This window comes from Anthonomus grandis, chromosome 1 (genome assembly GCF_022605725.1).
Source record: "Anthonomus grandis grandis chromosome 1, icAntGran1.3, whole genome shotgun sequence".
NCBI lineage: Eukaryota > Metazoa > Arthropoda > Insecta > Coleoptera > Curculionidae > Anthonomus > Anthonomus grandis.
In genome coordinates this window covers 53,380,188-53,397,999 of record NC_065546.1, presented here as the reverse complement: position 1 = coordinate 53,397,999, position 17,812 = coordinate 53,380,188, and the positions used below count along the sequence as shown (strand labels likewise).

General features: G+C 32.7%; 1 protein-coding gene and 1 long non-coding RNA gene across 3 annotated transcripts in view; one reads left to right on the top strand and one right to left on the bottom strand.

Moving 5' to 3' along the window:
- LOC126737291 (uncharacterized) overlaps positions 1–17,123 on the bottom strand; it is a 30,971-nt gene extending 13,848 nt beyond the window's left edge. The window contains exons 1-10 of the mRNA XM_050442127.1: positions 17,049–17,123; positions 16,692–16,836; positions 10,986–11,117; positions 10,869–10,928; positions 10,198–10,296; positions 9,562–9,744; positions 9,189–9,295; positions 8,560–8,781; positions 4,079–4,288; positions 3,330–3,638 (exon numbers count right to left, since the gene is read on the bottom strand). Coding sequence (XP_050298084.1) covers positions 3,330–3,638; positions 4,079–4,288; positions 8,560–8,781; positions 9,189–9,295; positions 9,562–9,744; positions 10,198–10,296; positions 10,869–10,928; positions 10,986–11,117; positions 16,692–16,836; positions 17,049–17,123 — 1,542 coding nt within the window. The remainder of the gene's footprint in view (positions 1–3,329; positions 3,639–4,078; positions 4,289–8,559; positions 8,782–9,188; positions 9,296–9,561; positions 9,745–10,197; positions 10,297–10,868; positions 10,929–10,985; positions 11,118–16,691; positions 16,837–17,048) is intronic.
- LOC126737509 (uncharacterized) lies at positions 7,079–11,240 on the top strand. 2 transcript variants are annotated; one of them, XR_007661037.1, is made up of 2 exons: positions 7,079–7,377; positions 11,004–11,240. It is a non-coding gene; the product is annotated as an uncharacterized LOC126737509 (long non-coding RNA). The 2 variants fall into 2 exon arrangements; XR_007661044.1 differs by having other exon boundaries at positions 11,001–11,240.
- Positions 17,124–17,812: the final 689 nt, after the last annotated feature.

Genomic DNA, 17,812 nt, shown 5'->3' with positions numbered 1-17,812 from the left:
GCACCATAATGTATTTCGGTGGTCGCGTGTTGATAGCACAGCAGTTCGCAATTATCTGTCTTTTTTTTATTTCGATTTTGCGAAATCGCAGCATTGTAGCGTCGTTAGTCGTGGAAAATGGATGTTCATGAGGCAATCTCTTTCTGGGTTTTGTATTTGGAGGCTGAAACATCGACGTCGACGAAGAGAAAGAAGATATAGGTGCATCCAATTTTAAGGGAGAGAACCACTTTGAGTCTATATATTATCTTATATCCAAAGCTGAGAAGACATGAAGATAAGTTTTTCAACTATTTCAGGATGTCGATCACGTCAGTTGACTATTTAATGAGCATTATTGAAAACGACTTAAAGGGTAGTGATAATGCTATACGATACTGCATATCGCCGAAAGAAAAAGTCATTGTTACGTTAAGGTAAGCTTTTAATTAAATATAGGTAATAATATAGTGATACATACTCTCTTATTATAAATCAAAAACATTTTTACACTCGCTATTGTTTTCATCGCTATTAAACAAATCCAGTTCTTGAGTTTCTGCACTAGATGATGGTGTATATTGTGAATTTGTATTTGTAGTATCTGTTTGCGTATATGTCGTATATCCATACTGAGAATGAGGATGATACTCATACGTGCCGCATGGAATTCTGTTGCGCAACTAATCGGTTTTTTCTAGGCAATGGCTGGCGTTACTGGGGATTTGCGTTATGTTGACTGTAAGAACTAGATGACTGATTTGTTGAATACTAAATATCATATTGAGATGCGCTATAAGACAGTAGCTGCTGGCGTTCCTGGGGTTGTGCATTGTATTGATGTATGAAGTAGATAGCTGTTTTGTTGACGTAGGAAAATCGTAAATGGGAGACAGTGGCTGCCTTTCCTGGAATTGCGGAGTATTTGATTGTATTTGGTTTCGTGCTATTAAATCATATATTTCAATCTCAGTCTTAGCCGGTTGTGCTCGGGTACTTTCTTTAGTTCTTTAAATAATGATAGGCAAAATAGTTGATCTTCATTGTCTTTTTCTTTTTCTATAGATCTTCTTTAGTTAATGCTCTTTTTTAATATTTTGGCAAAGTCTTGGTCGGCTGGATGAAGTTATATTTATTTGTAGCAGGTGGATTTTCTGCCGGAGGTCTCTGATTCGGGAACATCGTTATCATTATCAACCTCTATTTGAAAACTACTGTCACTTTTTCTTTTTTGTACGGTGGGTTGCAAAAATGTTAACGAATGTAACCGACGTAGGTTTAGATATTGCCGCTGAACCAGATTTTAAAGTTTTATTTTTTTTCTTATCTCTCACATATATATCACGTAAATTCTTCCATTTCTTCTGTAGTGTTGATCCTGAAATAGAAATGAATTGCAGGTATCTGTCAAGTGGCTGTTTTTAAGTTTGAAGTTTTGAAGTTTTTAAAGTCTACATTATCGGGTGCAATTCAACAAGTGTGCAAGGTGATATGGGAGAAGTTAAAAGCAGTTGTCATGAATACACCAAGTAAAGAAAAATGGATACAAATAGCTGAAGAATTTGAACAAAAAGCTTATTTTCCTAACTGCATCGGTGCATTGGACGGAAAGCACATTCGATTATTCAGCCTCCAAACTCCGCATATATGTACTATAATTTTAAACATTTTTTTTCTTTGGTGCTAATGGCTTTATGTGACGCTAACTACCAGTTTATATGGGTCGACGTTGGAGCCTATAATAAAGATAGTGATTCAGGAATTTTCAAAGAAAGCACCTTATACAAAAAACTCACTGAAAAGTCATTAAATATTCCTGAACCCAAATCGATAATAAATAACTGCGCTAATAAGTTGCCATATGTAATAGTGGCAGATTAAGTTTTTGCCATGATGGAAAATTTAATGAGGCCGTATGGTGGCAAAATGCTGCCACACGCAAAAAAGCATATAATTACCGTTTATCGTTAGCTTTTTTAAATTTTGAATTTTTTGTTTGAATGGTGAATTTTGCACCGACCCATAGTCTAATTACTGTTACGTTAAACTTGACTTTGCTGAAAACATTATTAAAGCTATTTGTGTCTTGCACAACTTTGTTAGAATTAAAGATGGTATCACACACGAGGATACAGAATATGAATAGATCACACACTGGGCGCGCAGATCGAGACGCAGATAAAATTCGAACTGCATTTACAGATTACTTTGTAAATGATGGAAAGCTAGACTGGCAGGATGGTATGGTCTAAACAATATTGCTTTTGTAATAATACTTAAAGTAAAAATAAATAAATGTTCTTCTTACCTAAATTCTTTTTTTTTTCTCTTCAGTATCATCACCATTGCAAAATATCAAAACTAGTTGCTCCCAAGCATGCTTCTTTAGTATTTTATTCAAATATTTCTTCGAATTTAAGTTCCATATGGCTGGTCTTTTTTCTACTTCATCGATAAACAAGTCGGTGTTGAAATCATCGTCCATTTGCAGCTTCGTACGTCTAACCGGCTCTAATCGCGCTAATCAATTATGCCTGATTGTTGTACGTCAATACGCGCGACGTCGCGCACATTACACGCGATGACGCGCTACCATATAAACATTTGTATATGACTACTCTACATCTTTGATCGCGCGGTTAGTGGAACGCGCGTTAATCTGAACTTAGCCTTATACTTTAATACGCGCGACGTCGTTCACTTTACGCACTAATCAAGATACTGGCGACAGAGCAAACACTATCGCACGCTATCGCAAGTATACGCGCGACAAATCTTTTCGAGCGTCAAAAATTCGTATATGATTACACTGCAGCATTAGACGTGCGATTTGTGAAACACGCGTTCTAGCGATGAGTGGTTACTTTTTATTTTAGGATAAATTTTATAAAAATCATCATTTCACAAGAGACAGAAAATCAATGCGACCCTACTTAACAAATGACATCCAATGTAAGGCGCTTTTAATTTAAATGATTAAAAGTATTAAAACGACACTAATATCTTTTCAATAGGAACCATATTTGAGGCATCAAAAAATGCACAAAAAAGTCATAGCTCATAGTGTGTAGTATCGTGCCGTTAAAGGTATTCTTAAAAGAACTTATTGAGGCGTTCAAAATATTTTGCTGTAGGTATTTGTTGATATTAGACTTTGACACTTTTCAAACACTAGTGTATAAAGTATTTTTTTACGCAATGTTTGTTGTATAAAGCAAAGCATATAACACGTGTCTAAGATTCCCTTTTTTTATTTATAAAAATTATGACTTTCATAAAAGAGGATAATTTTACAAACTTGTGTGATAAATAACTATTTACTACGAATTATATTACCTGTATTTACTCACATTATATCTTTCGAAGCATATTACCCACTCAGGATTTTTCATAATAAATTCCATCATTAACTGCTTAAGTTCTTCATCACTTCCTAAATAAATAATAATCTGAACCGCAGAATATATAATATTGTAATCGTGATTGAAATTTAGGTCATCTGAAGTAGAATCTACATCCCTACAACTGCCGTCTGCGGGACATAATATTTTTCCACATTCAAACGCTTTCGGATGTAAAGGCGTTTGTTTTTTATTAAATTTATCCAAAAATTTAGTTAGTAGCAAATGTGGTATTAGGAAGTTATTACTGCATAGTACCTAAAAGTAATGTTAACATTACTACTCGATAGTTATGCATAAAGTAGGTTACACGTATACGTAATACGTATACGTTAATACGTACATAATTTAAGTTTAGTTTTTTAGGTAGTTTAAGTCATTCTATTTTTTGTAGAACCAATAGTCTTAATTTAGCTTTATCAATACTCATTGAGAATACAAAAAAGAGACATCTATGCGTCCGTTGAATGCTCGTTGCAAAATTCAACGCAAGAATAATATGATCAGTAACCATCAATATTTTTTAATTAAAAATAAAAAGTCTTTCAAATTAACACCAAATGACACCACAAAAACATTTAATATACCTACAATATTAATTAATTAATTGAATATTCTTTATGCTGTGCAAACCCAGTCAACAGTAATGTTAGAGTTCTTCTTCAGTTATTTTCTAATATTTAGTTTGAATAACTCACCTTTAATAATAATGCCCAATTGGGCTGTGGCTGACCTAGTAAAACTATTAAATCAATGGCAAGACGAGTTTGACTCTCAAAATAATGTAATTTATCCTTATTACAGTTAGTGTTCCTTAAAATATTAGGTAAAAAAAAGGTTATCCATCCTGCCATACCTGCAATTCTAGGTCTAAAGAGATTAACATTATCTTTCTCTTTGCCGAAAACCTACAAAAATTAATATTAGATTATATATTATGTTCCAATTAAATGGGCTAATTATTTTTAATATTTTCTTCTTGGATACATTCATTAATATTAATAATAATAATAAATCATTTTATTGTTTCAAAATATTGACATATCAATACTAAATACACATACATATAAGATATTGAAATAAAAGGCTTTCTATTCAGCTTCCCTCCTTAAGGAGGGACTGTTAAAGCCTAAGTTACAACACATGCACCAAGAACAGGGCCGCTTTCACACGGGTCGGTGTAGCAGCGGTCTGGTAGCGGCGCAGCAATTACCGTAACGATGCTCTGCCGCATTATCTATTTACATGAGGCAACATATTCCACAGCAGTGTAGTGAACATGTCGTCGTCTAGTGATGAAGAGGACATTGTGTTATATATGTATTTTAAGAGATTACAACAGATAAAAAGAAAAGAAAATATTGGATGCATCCATACATTGAAAGAAACACTGTAGGTTATTTGTTGCCGCTCAAGAATTAACTTTAAATGATGGAAAATTTCAGTCCATGTACAGAATGAGAAAAGCTTCATTCCAAGAACTTAAACAACTTATTAGTCCAATTATTCGTAGACAAAATACGAACATGAGAGAATGTGTAAGTGCTGGAGAAAGGATTTTAATAACTTTGCAGTAAGTACTACGAATAAAAGAAAACACACTACTCTACATTATCTGTATTGAAATTCGAGAAAAAAGAGTAAACATTTGGTGCTACGGCTGACCCTGATTGCGCTGTCGGAATTTCATTATAATAAGTTTCTTCTGGAGAGTGAATCGGTCGATCAGGAGACACTAAAGGTGTTAGTACAGAGTGGCTGGTAGATGGTCTTTCGAATGAAGATGAGGAGGATGGATTGAATGTAGGTTGAACATTTTGCGATTTTATTTCATCAACAAGGATCATCAGTTTGATTTAAAATTTCCTTTGTTGTTCTTCTGTCATACTTTCCAGGTCAGGTAGCATGCTTAGTAAGAAGTGATGCATGTGGCTGATTTTTTCTTTATTTTCAGAGTTCTCCACATCTTGAACCTTTCTTGTTTTTGCTTTTAAGTAGTTGACAAATGTTTGCTCACCTTCTGTATTGTAACGTTTACGACATCGAACGGTACTCATTGAGGTAGATGCTGGCGTCGCTGATAAATGTTGCATTGTTTTCTGTTTTGCTAATGATGCAGGTCGATTTGTTTCTTCTGTTAAATTAAAGTCATCATTCCGAGAATTTTTATTTGAAGGTGAGTCTTCTGTTGCTAGATTTTCACAACTACGGTCTTCATCAGGAATAGGATCTGGGACATTGCCATTATTTTCGGAAGTATTTACTGCTTTTACATAGGGTAGTATAAATTGCAAATAATCCTTGAGGTAATACGGTTTTTTTGGTTTAGAACCACTTGGAGGGGTCTTCATACTTCCTTACACTCATTTTTCCGTTACACTCTTGAACTGAAATAAAATAAAAACAAATCAATTTGTAGAAATACAAAAGTTATTTCTTTGATTATTTCTTATTAATTCTAGGTATCTTGCCACGGGATGCACTTATTCTGCTCTCGCCTTATATCTTGCAAGAGGAGTTACGACAGTATCGTATATAGTAAATGAAACAACATTAGCTATTTGGAACACTCTTCGCAATGTTTATATGAAAATTCCCTCTAACGAAAAGTGGAAGGAAATAGCAAATCGCTTTTACGAATTATGGAACTTACCTAACTGCTTAGGAGCAATTGATGGCAAGCACGTTAGAATACAAAAAATTTCCAACTCTGGATCAACAAAATACAACTACAAACACTACCATTCAATTGTTTTACTTGCGGTTTGTGATGCAGATTCACAATGATAGAAACCGGCTATGCAGGCAGAAATAATGATGGAGGAATTTTTCGTGTATCAAATTTAGGTCAGTGGTTGGAAAGAAATGGTCTAAATCTAGCGGGAGTGCTTGTTTGCCACACGATGAGAGCCAGGAAAAAGTACCATATTTCTTCGTAGGAGATAACGCGTTTCCCTTAAAACGATATTTAATGAGACCATTCCCTATACAAACACTGGATAATAAGAAACGTATATTTAACTATAGGTTGAGCAGGGGACGAAAAACCATAGAATGTAGTTTTGACATGGTAACTCAAAAATTTCAAGTGTTGCTAACCCCCATAAGGTGTACAAAAATCTCTAATATTATAAATATAATAAAATGTGTTTGTGTTTTACATATTTTATACGAATTAAGGACGGGACGTGGTATTCGACACCAACATCCGAACATCGACTGAATACCGCAGTTCAAAACTATAATTTGCTAGAAGTGATTATTCGCATAAACCCTGCATCTTCTGGAGCTACTGTTCGTAATTATTTAGCAAATTATTTTATCAAGTCAAATGGTAGCATCCCATGGCAGTATAACTATTGTTTATAAGACTAATATAAAAAATGTTTATTACCTGAGAGGTTTGTTTTTTTTGCCACTCTTTCCCATGCTTTATCCGTAATATCTTTCCGCGAATATTCTGCGATTTTGTAGTTATAGAGACCCTCATATTTTTCTATTTCTTGTACTAAATTTATCTCGTTCGACATTTTCAACTTCCAAACACAAACGTAAACAATCAAACATACATGCGGTATAAACCATTTACCGCCTAAAAACTTGCAGATAAGCAACATGTAGAAAGCATGTCGTGCCGAAATCTTGTTGCGTCGACTCGTGTGAAGTCAAACATTTGGTTATATAGAAGTAACATTTGCTCTCCATACCGAACGTCTACCGCACCGCTGTTGTACCGCTGCCATACCGACCCGTCTGAAAGCGGCCTAAAAGAGTAAATGCAAAACTGCTAGAAGTCGGCACACAAACTCACCTATGAAAGATAACTAAAGTTGCCGTTGCTGCCTGATCCTAGTTTTAATACTACCAACTGATAAACTAAATTCATTAATTTCAAATTTATTGAGAGTGGAGGCTATGTTATATATGAAAATCATTTTTTAAAAGACCCTTTATTGTGCTTGGGGATCGTAAAAATATGCTTCTTATCTACGTTAAGGTTAGTACGGAAAACTACTTTTTTATTAAGATAAATAAAACATTTATATTTAACAGTGGTATAAAAAAAACAAGCTGAGTGCAATATTCTCCTGTTTTACAGAGAAAGCCAATTAAGATTTCTGAGCATCGTCTAATTTCACGTATAAGTCTTATTTAAGAATTTTGTTCTTTTTGCGCTCTTTTTTAACCTCAGCTGAAGAAGTTCTTTGAACAGTTTTTGAAAAAGGTATTACACTGCCCAATGGTAAGACTCAATTCACTAGAAATGGTTTTTCGAAGTTTTTCGCTGCAGAAAAGTAAGACCACTGACTTTAAGAAATTTATTTTTAGTAAGTGATTCTCAGATACTGCGTATAGAGATTGAAGATCTAACTTCAGCATTTCAACCTGATGATCATTCAGAGTTCTATTTGGCATGCAGCTTTTAGAAAAGTTCGGTAGAAATGAAGATTTTTCGAATTGAATTTTATGTATATACGAGCTAGAGGGCAAAATTTACACAACAATCATGTTTCGGCAATAGAAAATCCGCATGCTTTAAAAATTGTCAACATAGATTTTCAATAAATCTTTGTGCTAGCATAGTAAATGGCGTGCTTATTCGACTCTACTTTTTCCACCTAGACTGTAATTGAAGTTTCTTCGTGAAATTAGATTTTCTTCGACACAATTTGCCACATATAATAAAAGATGTTCCGCTAAATGCAGTTGCTACATGATTCTAATAAGGCTTCACCACATTTCATACGAGAAGTTCATGGACATCTATATAATAGATGGATAGGGCGCAATAGACGCATTTCTTGGCCTTCTCCCTCCCCAGATTTAACATTTTGCGATTTTTTTACGTGGGGCTATTTGAAAGAGTTGGTGATCAAGTTCTTTCGGAGCAGTAAATAGAACTAGTATAGGAAGAACTTTAAGGATTCGACGAGCAAGATTTTGTGTTAAGCCAACAAATGGGGATAATTTTGAACAATTTTTGTAACCGCTTTAACCAACCCACCCTTTAACTTAATAAAGATTTTTTTTTTAATAATTCTCAATAATGTAAAGTAACTCTCTTATGAAATTTTTATATAGGTGATTTTTGGTTTATTAACTTCTTTTGCCGAGTTCTACAAGGTATTAAAATAAACAATTTCTTATCTATTTAGACTATGTTAAAAATTCTTCGTACCTTATTTAAAGCATCAATGGTAGATCCTCTCATAACAAAAGATATAAATAACTCTTCACATTTTAAATGTATATCTCGTAATATTTTATTTTGGCTGTTAACCGGAAAATTGACAAGCTCGTCTGCTGAGTCACAAATCGCAGGTAAAAGCTGTGCCACACATAAGAGCAGATTACTTATGTCAACCAGTAAAAGTTGACTTCTTTCTTTTGAGGGCAAGCACTGAAATTAAAAGAAAGATTAAAATACCTTTATATACAGAGTGAGTCGGGAGGACCGCACCAAACCCCTTTACGAGTATTGTACACTTAAAAATGAATTTAAAAAACCCATATGGTCTTATGCTTATATTTCGTTTTAACAAATGTTCAAAAATACCGCCATTAACCTCTAAACACATTCTACAAAAAATACTTATTTTCGTAACATCCCTACAATATAAGGCAAAAAAGTTATAGAATGTTCTCTTTAACTTGGGTCACTCAATACACATAGGCATCAGTTACTATTTTCGAATAATATGAACTATGAAGGCATCTTGAGTGCATACACATTAGATTTAATTAGCTAGGACATACATCATGTGGTAGACTAATAAGTACTTTAAAGTGATATTAAAAAGTACTTACATGTGTATATCGGGTAGTTAATATTGTTAAAGACTCATTAAGCATTCCACTAAATATTCGTTGAGCCATTTTTGGAGGTACAGTGCTCCAGAGATCTTCTCTTGTACCTTAAATAAATAATAAAGCTATAATTTAAAGCTTTTCAACATTAGACTGTGTTTACTAGGAATAATAATATTTGCTAGGCATATATTAATTGCTCGCTTGCTAAAAATGATTATGATTCGCTGCAACATTTTTTTGACATAAAAGATTGATTGATTTACTGCCTTATGCATTGGTGGTTTCTGTAAAGATTCGCGTAGGAATCTAATATAAAATTGATTCATGCAATATATATTATGACTACATTTTATAAATCTGCTCATTATACCTTGCATATATAACCACCACATTTGTATTACGTAAGACCCTCTTTCGGATTCAAAGAATGCTTTATTGCTTTGCCAATCCAGACATATAGCATCTTGCAAAATATATAAGGATACAAGCCTACAATGCAAATCCAAAAGTCTTTCGGCCAGAGCTTCGCACATTTCCTTGTATTTTTTGTAACCTGTAAGCAAGTTGGTTTCTGTTAAAAATATTATTTCATGTGAATTCTTTTAAGGTAATGTATCATTTTTTTTGGAATTGTAATTAATGCAAACAGAAATTAGTGTACATATAATACAATAATAAACTTAACGTAATATGCTGAAGGCTATTTAAAAAGTTTTGTTAAAACCAATTTCTGTTACATTTTCTGCCATTCAAATTATCACGTCAATAAGATTTCCAGTTAAGTAAAACTGTGATATAAAAAACAAAAACATAAAAACTTAAAGGCTAATTTGAAACAAAAGCACTAAAAGTTTTCATTTCCAGATTTTTCTTTTGTTTTTCAAATTATATCAAGGTCTCTTTGGGCAAAATAGACGAATTCTTTCAACTTACCTTAATCGATTTCTTCAGTTCATCGTGGGACACCCTGTATATTTTTTTTAAGTAGTATAATTTCAGTGCTTACCTCTTTGGAGTGACTTTATTGAAATATTATTAGAGTCCACTAAAATTTGTGTGTAATACCACAAACTATTCTTAAGCAAAGCTGCGGCGCCAATTGTACCTGCAATACGATTGAAAAATTTTACAAAAAGTTAACAATATTCTATAAATATTAGACATTATTCTAGAGCGGAGTTGTGGAAATTCGATGCTCGCGGATCTGTCTGTGTAACATTAATAGTTCACCTAAGGATAGGTGTAATATCCCCAAATTAACATTACAGGTACATATTTGTGCTAACTGGGGCCCTATTTACGTTTCTTGATGGGATCCTTATTTATAAATAGTTTATCAGCTTATTTGCCGTTTTTAAATTTGTATAGCTTCATATATATAGGCCAATATATCCTTTATTGCATGTCTTTAATATTTTATGTAATTGTATTGGTATAAGATAAATTCTAAAAAAAGGTTGCTTGTGTTTATGGTTAGTTTTAGTTAAGAAAACCTCTTCATATCTTTTTATATTTTAATAATTGTATTTTGATTAAAGAGACAAAATGATTTACTCTGATAACGTATCAGTTATGTTTATTACCAATTTTAGAATTTATTTCAATTTTAGAAATTTAAATAACTTCTATCGCTATTTATAATATTTATTTTTATGGTTCAGTAACAAACATCCTTACCTGTCAGGACAGTTAAATCCGCATGATCCAGAGCTTCTTGAGTTAAAATATGCAAATGTTCTAAAAAGTTATAAAGAGAGTTGTTTAGTATACGTTCATTAAAATATAAAAATTTACCAAGCATTTCTTCAGCAGATTTACTAAGTGCATCTATAAACTTCGATGGATCTGACGAACGAGCTATGCCACCACAACCACCAGATGTCTCTATGCTATCTCTCGTGCCTTCATTGTTTTTTTGAAAAAAACCTACAAAATCATGGTATAAACTTTAAGTTAGGATGAAAATATACTAGACAGAAAAAAGCATAAATATGTTCTAACTAACTATACAAATTTTTTATTGAATATATAAAGGGTGTTTCAATAAGAGCTTAAGAATTTATTGTTCAGTTAAATTACCATTAATAAATTCAATAAGTTATCATTTTAACTGAACAATGGATGGACATCTATCTGCAGTCAATCATTAGAGATATTAGCTTACAGAATCGCAGAGTGACAGGAATGATATATTGTCTGCTTTGAGGATACTCTAAGCCGATAACAAGATCTATTCTGAGGAACTTAAAGGTATCAATCAAAGCAAAAGAGTTCTACTGCTTACCGGTGGTTTTAGAAAATATTTGTATCCTTATCTTCGTAAGTACCTTAGCAAGGAATACCTTCTTAAAAGTATTTGCAAGCCAAATGCTCCCTTTAATATGTTAATTAAGGACCTGTCTACAAATCTGTAGACAACTTTACTGATAAAAACTATATAATAGTATTAGTGGGTTCTTATATTGACAATTTTTCTAAAAAGTATGTTAAATTCCTTGCCAACAAATGCTTTCTAACAAATCTATTAACAATGAATGTTCTTATGAACATTATCCTGTAACTAACAATGTAATTTATAACCTTATATGTAACTTTTTGAATTTTAATAATAATGTTGGATATATCACATCAAACATTAATATGAACAGCAAAAGCTTTATATAGGTGCCTTTTTTAAATGACTGGCGAAGACTATTGGGATAGCTATTGACAACTTTTTCTCCAAAAGCAATAAATGTTAAAATTTATTACATATTAAAAATAATCGTTCAAATGATTCGATTGACATCGACTCAGTTAGCTCTTTGAATGATGTTATTCTTTGAGTATGCCTTGAGTATGACTTGAATTTTTGCACGGTGGTGACCAATGCAGTAAATACTTAAAACAGTCTAATTTTTCTATTTTTTATCAAAACTGCAAAACCAAGCTCGACACTTTAAAACTTAACTTGTTAGAGATAAACTATGATATTGTGGCTCTCATTGAAACTTGGTTAAATAATTCCATTCATACCTCATACCTCTGAGTTTAATTTGAGTTTGTTTTCGGAGGGATAGAAACCAGTTAACTACTGGAAAAACACAGAGGGGTGGAGTTTTAATTTTTATTAAAGACAGCAGTATTATAACTGAAATTAAATTATTCGATGAAAATTAAGAAGCACTATGTATAAAGATAAAATTTTCTAATAATTTATTTCTGTTTGTAGTAGTAGTGTATATTGTTCCTAACTGTCCAACTCTGACATATGAACACTTTTTTGATAAGATAAAATCTACTCTAGATAAGATATAATCTACTTTTAATTAATAGATTTTATAGTGAATTAATAATTATTATAGGCGATTTTAATATTCCCACTTTGGTCAATCCAGTCGCTCATTGTCCCAACTTAAACACTCTTAAATCATTCTTGGCATTTAACAATTTATCGCAATCAAACTAAACTCAAAATATTAATAATGTCATTCTTGATCTTGTGAAAAGCTCTTTTGATCAGGTAAGTGTTTACAAACATTGAATCTTCTGTTCAGAACTGCAGTCTTGTGACTACTACTAAATATAATTTTAAGAAAGCGAACTTTCTATTGATGTATCTAATATTTCTATTGATCTCTTTAAAGGCCAAAATTGGAACATATTGTCTACTTTCACCAATATTAATTTGTCTTTGGAGACATTCTACAGCATAATCAATGAAATATTTAGAAAGTGTGTTCCCCAGTCTACACAGAAAGTAAAAAAATATCAATGCTTCTTAAAATCTAATTGGAGGGCTAAATATTTGTGACTTCGTATTAGAATTAAGAACAAAATAAAAGTAGCATATTCAAGTTATCTGCATGATGTCAAAAGCAGTTTGAAAACGAATCCTAAATTGTTTTAGTCGTATGTAAATAGTCCTGATGTTCTCCAAGAAATGATTCTTAACGACACTACAGGTCCACGAAATGTTGCTGATGGCTTTGCCACTTTCTTTAAAACGGTTTTTATTAATGATGTCGATATCAATTATTCCCAGACTGTCCTTGCCTCATATTTTTATGATAATTTAATAAATGAAATAGAAATTGTAAATGCTATTAAAAAGTTAAAAGCTAATAAAGTCATAGGCCCAGATAGAGTTCCTGCTTATATCCTCAAGGGCTGTAGTAACCACCTAATATTGCTACTACAAACGCTATTTAATATTATCTTAAAAACATCAACTTTCCCGGACACAGGATATACCCATTTTTAAGTCTGGCCCTCGACAAGACATAAAAAACTATCGACTTATGAGTATCTTGTGCGCAGCCTCGAAGGTGTTTGAGTTAATTATATTTGAGCGGATACTCAGAGGAACTGAGGGCAAAATTTCATCCTTTCAACACGGATTTTTCCCAATAAGGTCAACTTTTACTAACTTAATGTTTTGCCAATTTGTACCTGAAGCTATTAATAATAAGTCACAAGTTGATGTAATATACCCAGATATGGAAAAAGACATTGTGTGTCTTACTCTAATTCTAGAATCTCTAAAAAATCTAGATGTTCTACCATATCTCATACTACTGATTCAATCATATTTAAGGTTGAGGTTACAATATGTGGAGGTTAGAGGGTATAGATCTGTTGTAGTAAGTACTTCGCGAGTTCCACAGGGTTTCTAATCTTAGGCACGCCAAGGGTGTAGTTTTTACAGATGATTTAAAATGTCATTATTTAATTAATTCGTCTGAAGACTGTGAGACGCTTCAGAATGATTTTTGTAACGTAGCGACTTGGTGTGAGGCAAATTCTTTTAATTTAAATCTATGCAAATGTACCTGTATGTCTTTCACCCTGAATAAGAACCTATTTCAACATGACTACACTTATAACAACAAAAAAATAAAGAGAGTTAAGGAACAAAGGGATTTGGAAAATATACATTTTGTCATACAAATGGCCTTGTAAAAGTTTTGACGAATTTTTCAATAACGTTTTTTTATATATGTGGTGGTATTTCATTGATACAGTGTCTAATTTTGGCTTTCCATGATTGCAGGCTTATTGGTATAAACTTAAGACGAACCTCGAAGCCAGAAGTCTAAATTGCAAGAGTGGAATTCCAAGTCTGTTCACTAAATCGAGAAATGACACGACTAGAATCAAAATTAAAAGGACTTTAAAGAAAAGCGGTCCAATTATTCCCCCAGATCATAATGCACACCTTAAAGTTACACGTTGTGGATGCATTGACTTCTGATGAACAATTCTTGGATTTTGCCCCAAATGCGATATTATAGGTTTTGCCTATTAACTGTCATGAAAATTATTTTGTTTGCAAAATCAGCACGTTGCTCACAGATCCAATTGGTAAATTCTCTTTGCTATGCATGTTCTACTGGCAGAAATTGTTGATTTAGTTGAATTTTGTAGTCATGCAGCTGTACATTTTAAATGATAATTCGTTAAAGAGTGCCCGTTAAAATGTCCATTTCTAGTGCCCGATAACGACAGTCTCTGGGCTTTCTGTCACACTCTCGCGATCTACATATATAACGAGCTCGTCTCGTGTGTTTCACATCACTAATCGAACCAATTGTGATTATTCTATTCACAGTAGATAAATTTGGAACATTATTTCATCTGGACGCACTTTGTTACCAGTGTAACATCCACCCTTAAAGTAGCGATCAAAGAACCAAGAGATAATATATCTATAATATACGACCATCTGCAACAGGGATTTTTTCTTTGGGACAAAATCGAAAACGTACAAATATCTAATAAATAAATCGTAATCGGAATCTGGTTTTAGGAGAAGAGGTGATGAAAATTTCGCAGGTTCAGTAAATAGGGAATATTTTTATCTGGGACGTGTTAAAATGGAAGTGACCCTTGGTTTTATTGAAAAGCACATTAAAAAGCGGTGCGGAGATTAGGGACCTTAAAGTAGAATTTTTGCCAGTTATGGATGAAAACTATTTCTTTTAAGATACGCATCAACGGCAATTGTAAGGATGATTTTTTAAGGCCGGATAACTGGCCTAAGAGCCTAAATAATAAACGCAAGATAAATTTTCATCAAAATCAAATGAATCAAACCATAATTTAGTGCGGAATGGCTCTTCTGGTTCAGGTGTTTGCGTGTATTATGCTAATAGAGGTGGTATGAGAACTAAAATAAAAGATATTTAGAAGGCACTTAGTTGCTGCTGCTATGTAATTGTTATAATTGCAGAGACTTGGTTAACATCTGAATATTCAGATGCTGAAATTCGAGTATCAAACAATGATTTATATAGGTATGATCGTCAAAAGGGTATGAATACTATCAAGGCTCGTGGAGATCGTGTATTGATTGCGGCTAAAAAGAGTTTACGTACACATAGAACTGTTATCCCGCCTGTTGATGTGGATTTTCTATTTGTCTTTCACAATAAACAATCAAATTTTTGTTGTTGGTTGCATTTTTATACCATCTTCACCTCCACTTCAAGCCTATTTAAGCCATTGTGAATCCGTTAAACATGTACATAGTAGATATTCAAGTAGTGGATGGGAGAATTATGATCTTGGTTTGGTGGTTAGTGGTTGTCTGGAGAATGACAGAGAGTTTGTGCTTTCTCTGGCCAACTGCTTTAGCTCCTATAACTTTTTTCAGATAAATGGGGTTTTAAATACTAATGGATTTGCCTTGGATCTCGTATTTAGTAGCTCCGATTTAATTAGTGTCGAACGTGTAATAGAAAAGATTTTTGAGAATAGCTTAGACCATAGAGCAATTAGTGTTGACCTTTGTTGTGCAGAAAATTCTGATGGTATGATATACGAGGAATATTTTTATGACTTTGGTAAGAGAGATTACTACATGGCAATTAACGATTGTCTTGCTGGGATAGACTGGAATCAATTGTTTTTGGGAGAGACATCTATTGATGTCATAGTTTCAATTTTCTTTAATGTGATCTACTCCTTGATGGAAAGGTTTATTCTTCTAAAGAGGTACAAAAGTTCTTCTTTTCCATCTTGGTTTTCTTCAGAGCATCGCAGTTTGTTCATAAGAAAGAAACAAATTCACAAAAAGTTTAAAATTAGTGGTCAACAGCAGCAATATGATGAATTTGTATTTTTGAGACATCAATGTGATTATTTAAGAGAGTTGTGCTATCAATAAAATACATTAATAAGGTGGAAATGAATCTCGCTGGCAATCCGGGGTATCTCTGGTCATATATTCAAAATAAAAGAACTGGTTTTAGCCTTCCCTCCAGAATGACATACAATAACAGGATTAGCATGAACATCTCGGATACTGCGGATATGTTTGCAGAATACTTTTCATCAAGTCAATGACTGCTCAGACGTTGATTTTGATAAATCAATTTGTCAATTATATTTTAACTTCGAATAATGCTTTTGGATAAAAGATACGAAAAACTTCACAAAAATTACGTGTTATATTCATGACTTATTTATAGCCTCCATTCTCAACTGATAATAATTATATCAATGCCCTAAATATCTAACCTGATGGCTTGCGATAAGCAGCGACATATTCTTCTTCCCACCAGATTACCAACTTTACAGCTGCAAATGATGCCGATCTAGGAAAATCTAATCGCCCTCCAATGATGCCAGGACAAAGTGTTTCTTGTAAAACAGATTGGTTTGCCTACAATTTAAAAATATGTAGTTATATATTGTTTTAAGGTTTAGCAAAGAGGTCATCAAAATAATCTCACAGTAAAGCTGCCATTTTTTAAAATTATAATATAAACATATATTATATTATTAAGATATAAACAACTACTTTTCTGTATCTGATTTAAATTTTTTTTATTATCCTACTTTTAGTACTTTTTATAAAGTGTGCGCCACTCTTACCTTATAGTATTCCATATCACGTTGTATTAAAATCTGAACTTTATCCATTAAATTTCCATCCTCCATTACCTCCATTTTTCAAAATTATGTGTATGAAATATTATTTCTCAATAATGTCTGAAAGGCTAAATTCATGTAGACCACTTTATTGATCAAACATGGCCAAGCAATGATTTTAAGGATGGAACATTGCGCCTTAATGAAAAAAATACAAACAGGCTCCTCTTTAGGAAGTATTGATTTAACGTACTACATACTGTACAGGGTGTTCGAAAAATAGACGGAGATATTTCAATGGGTGATTCCTTGTAACAAAATATGAGAAAAAGTTTCTATAAACATGGGTCCGGAAATGCATAATTTTCAAACTACAGGGTGATACATTTTTTTTAATATTATTTTTTTATTAATATAAAAAAAGTATTTACTAGATTTTTTTGAAATTTGGTAGTATCACTTGCTGTATTAAGATGCTAACTTAGCCCTAATTAGATTAAAATTATAGGGTCCAGTGGCGTCCCGAGAGACATCTTACCAATGTTATTGGAAAAGAAATGTACGCCACTACCTTTTTTTCAACTTTAATATTTGTTGTTTGATTAAGCATTTAAAAATACTATACTTTTTTGCCTATTGTATTTTTTTCGTTTTCGACAAAAAAAAAAATACCGTTTTATTGCATGTCCCTGGACATAATAAGCTCTTTGAATGGTTGTTATTCCTCGAGTATGCCTTGTAATGACTCTGTTGTAAATTTTGCACGG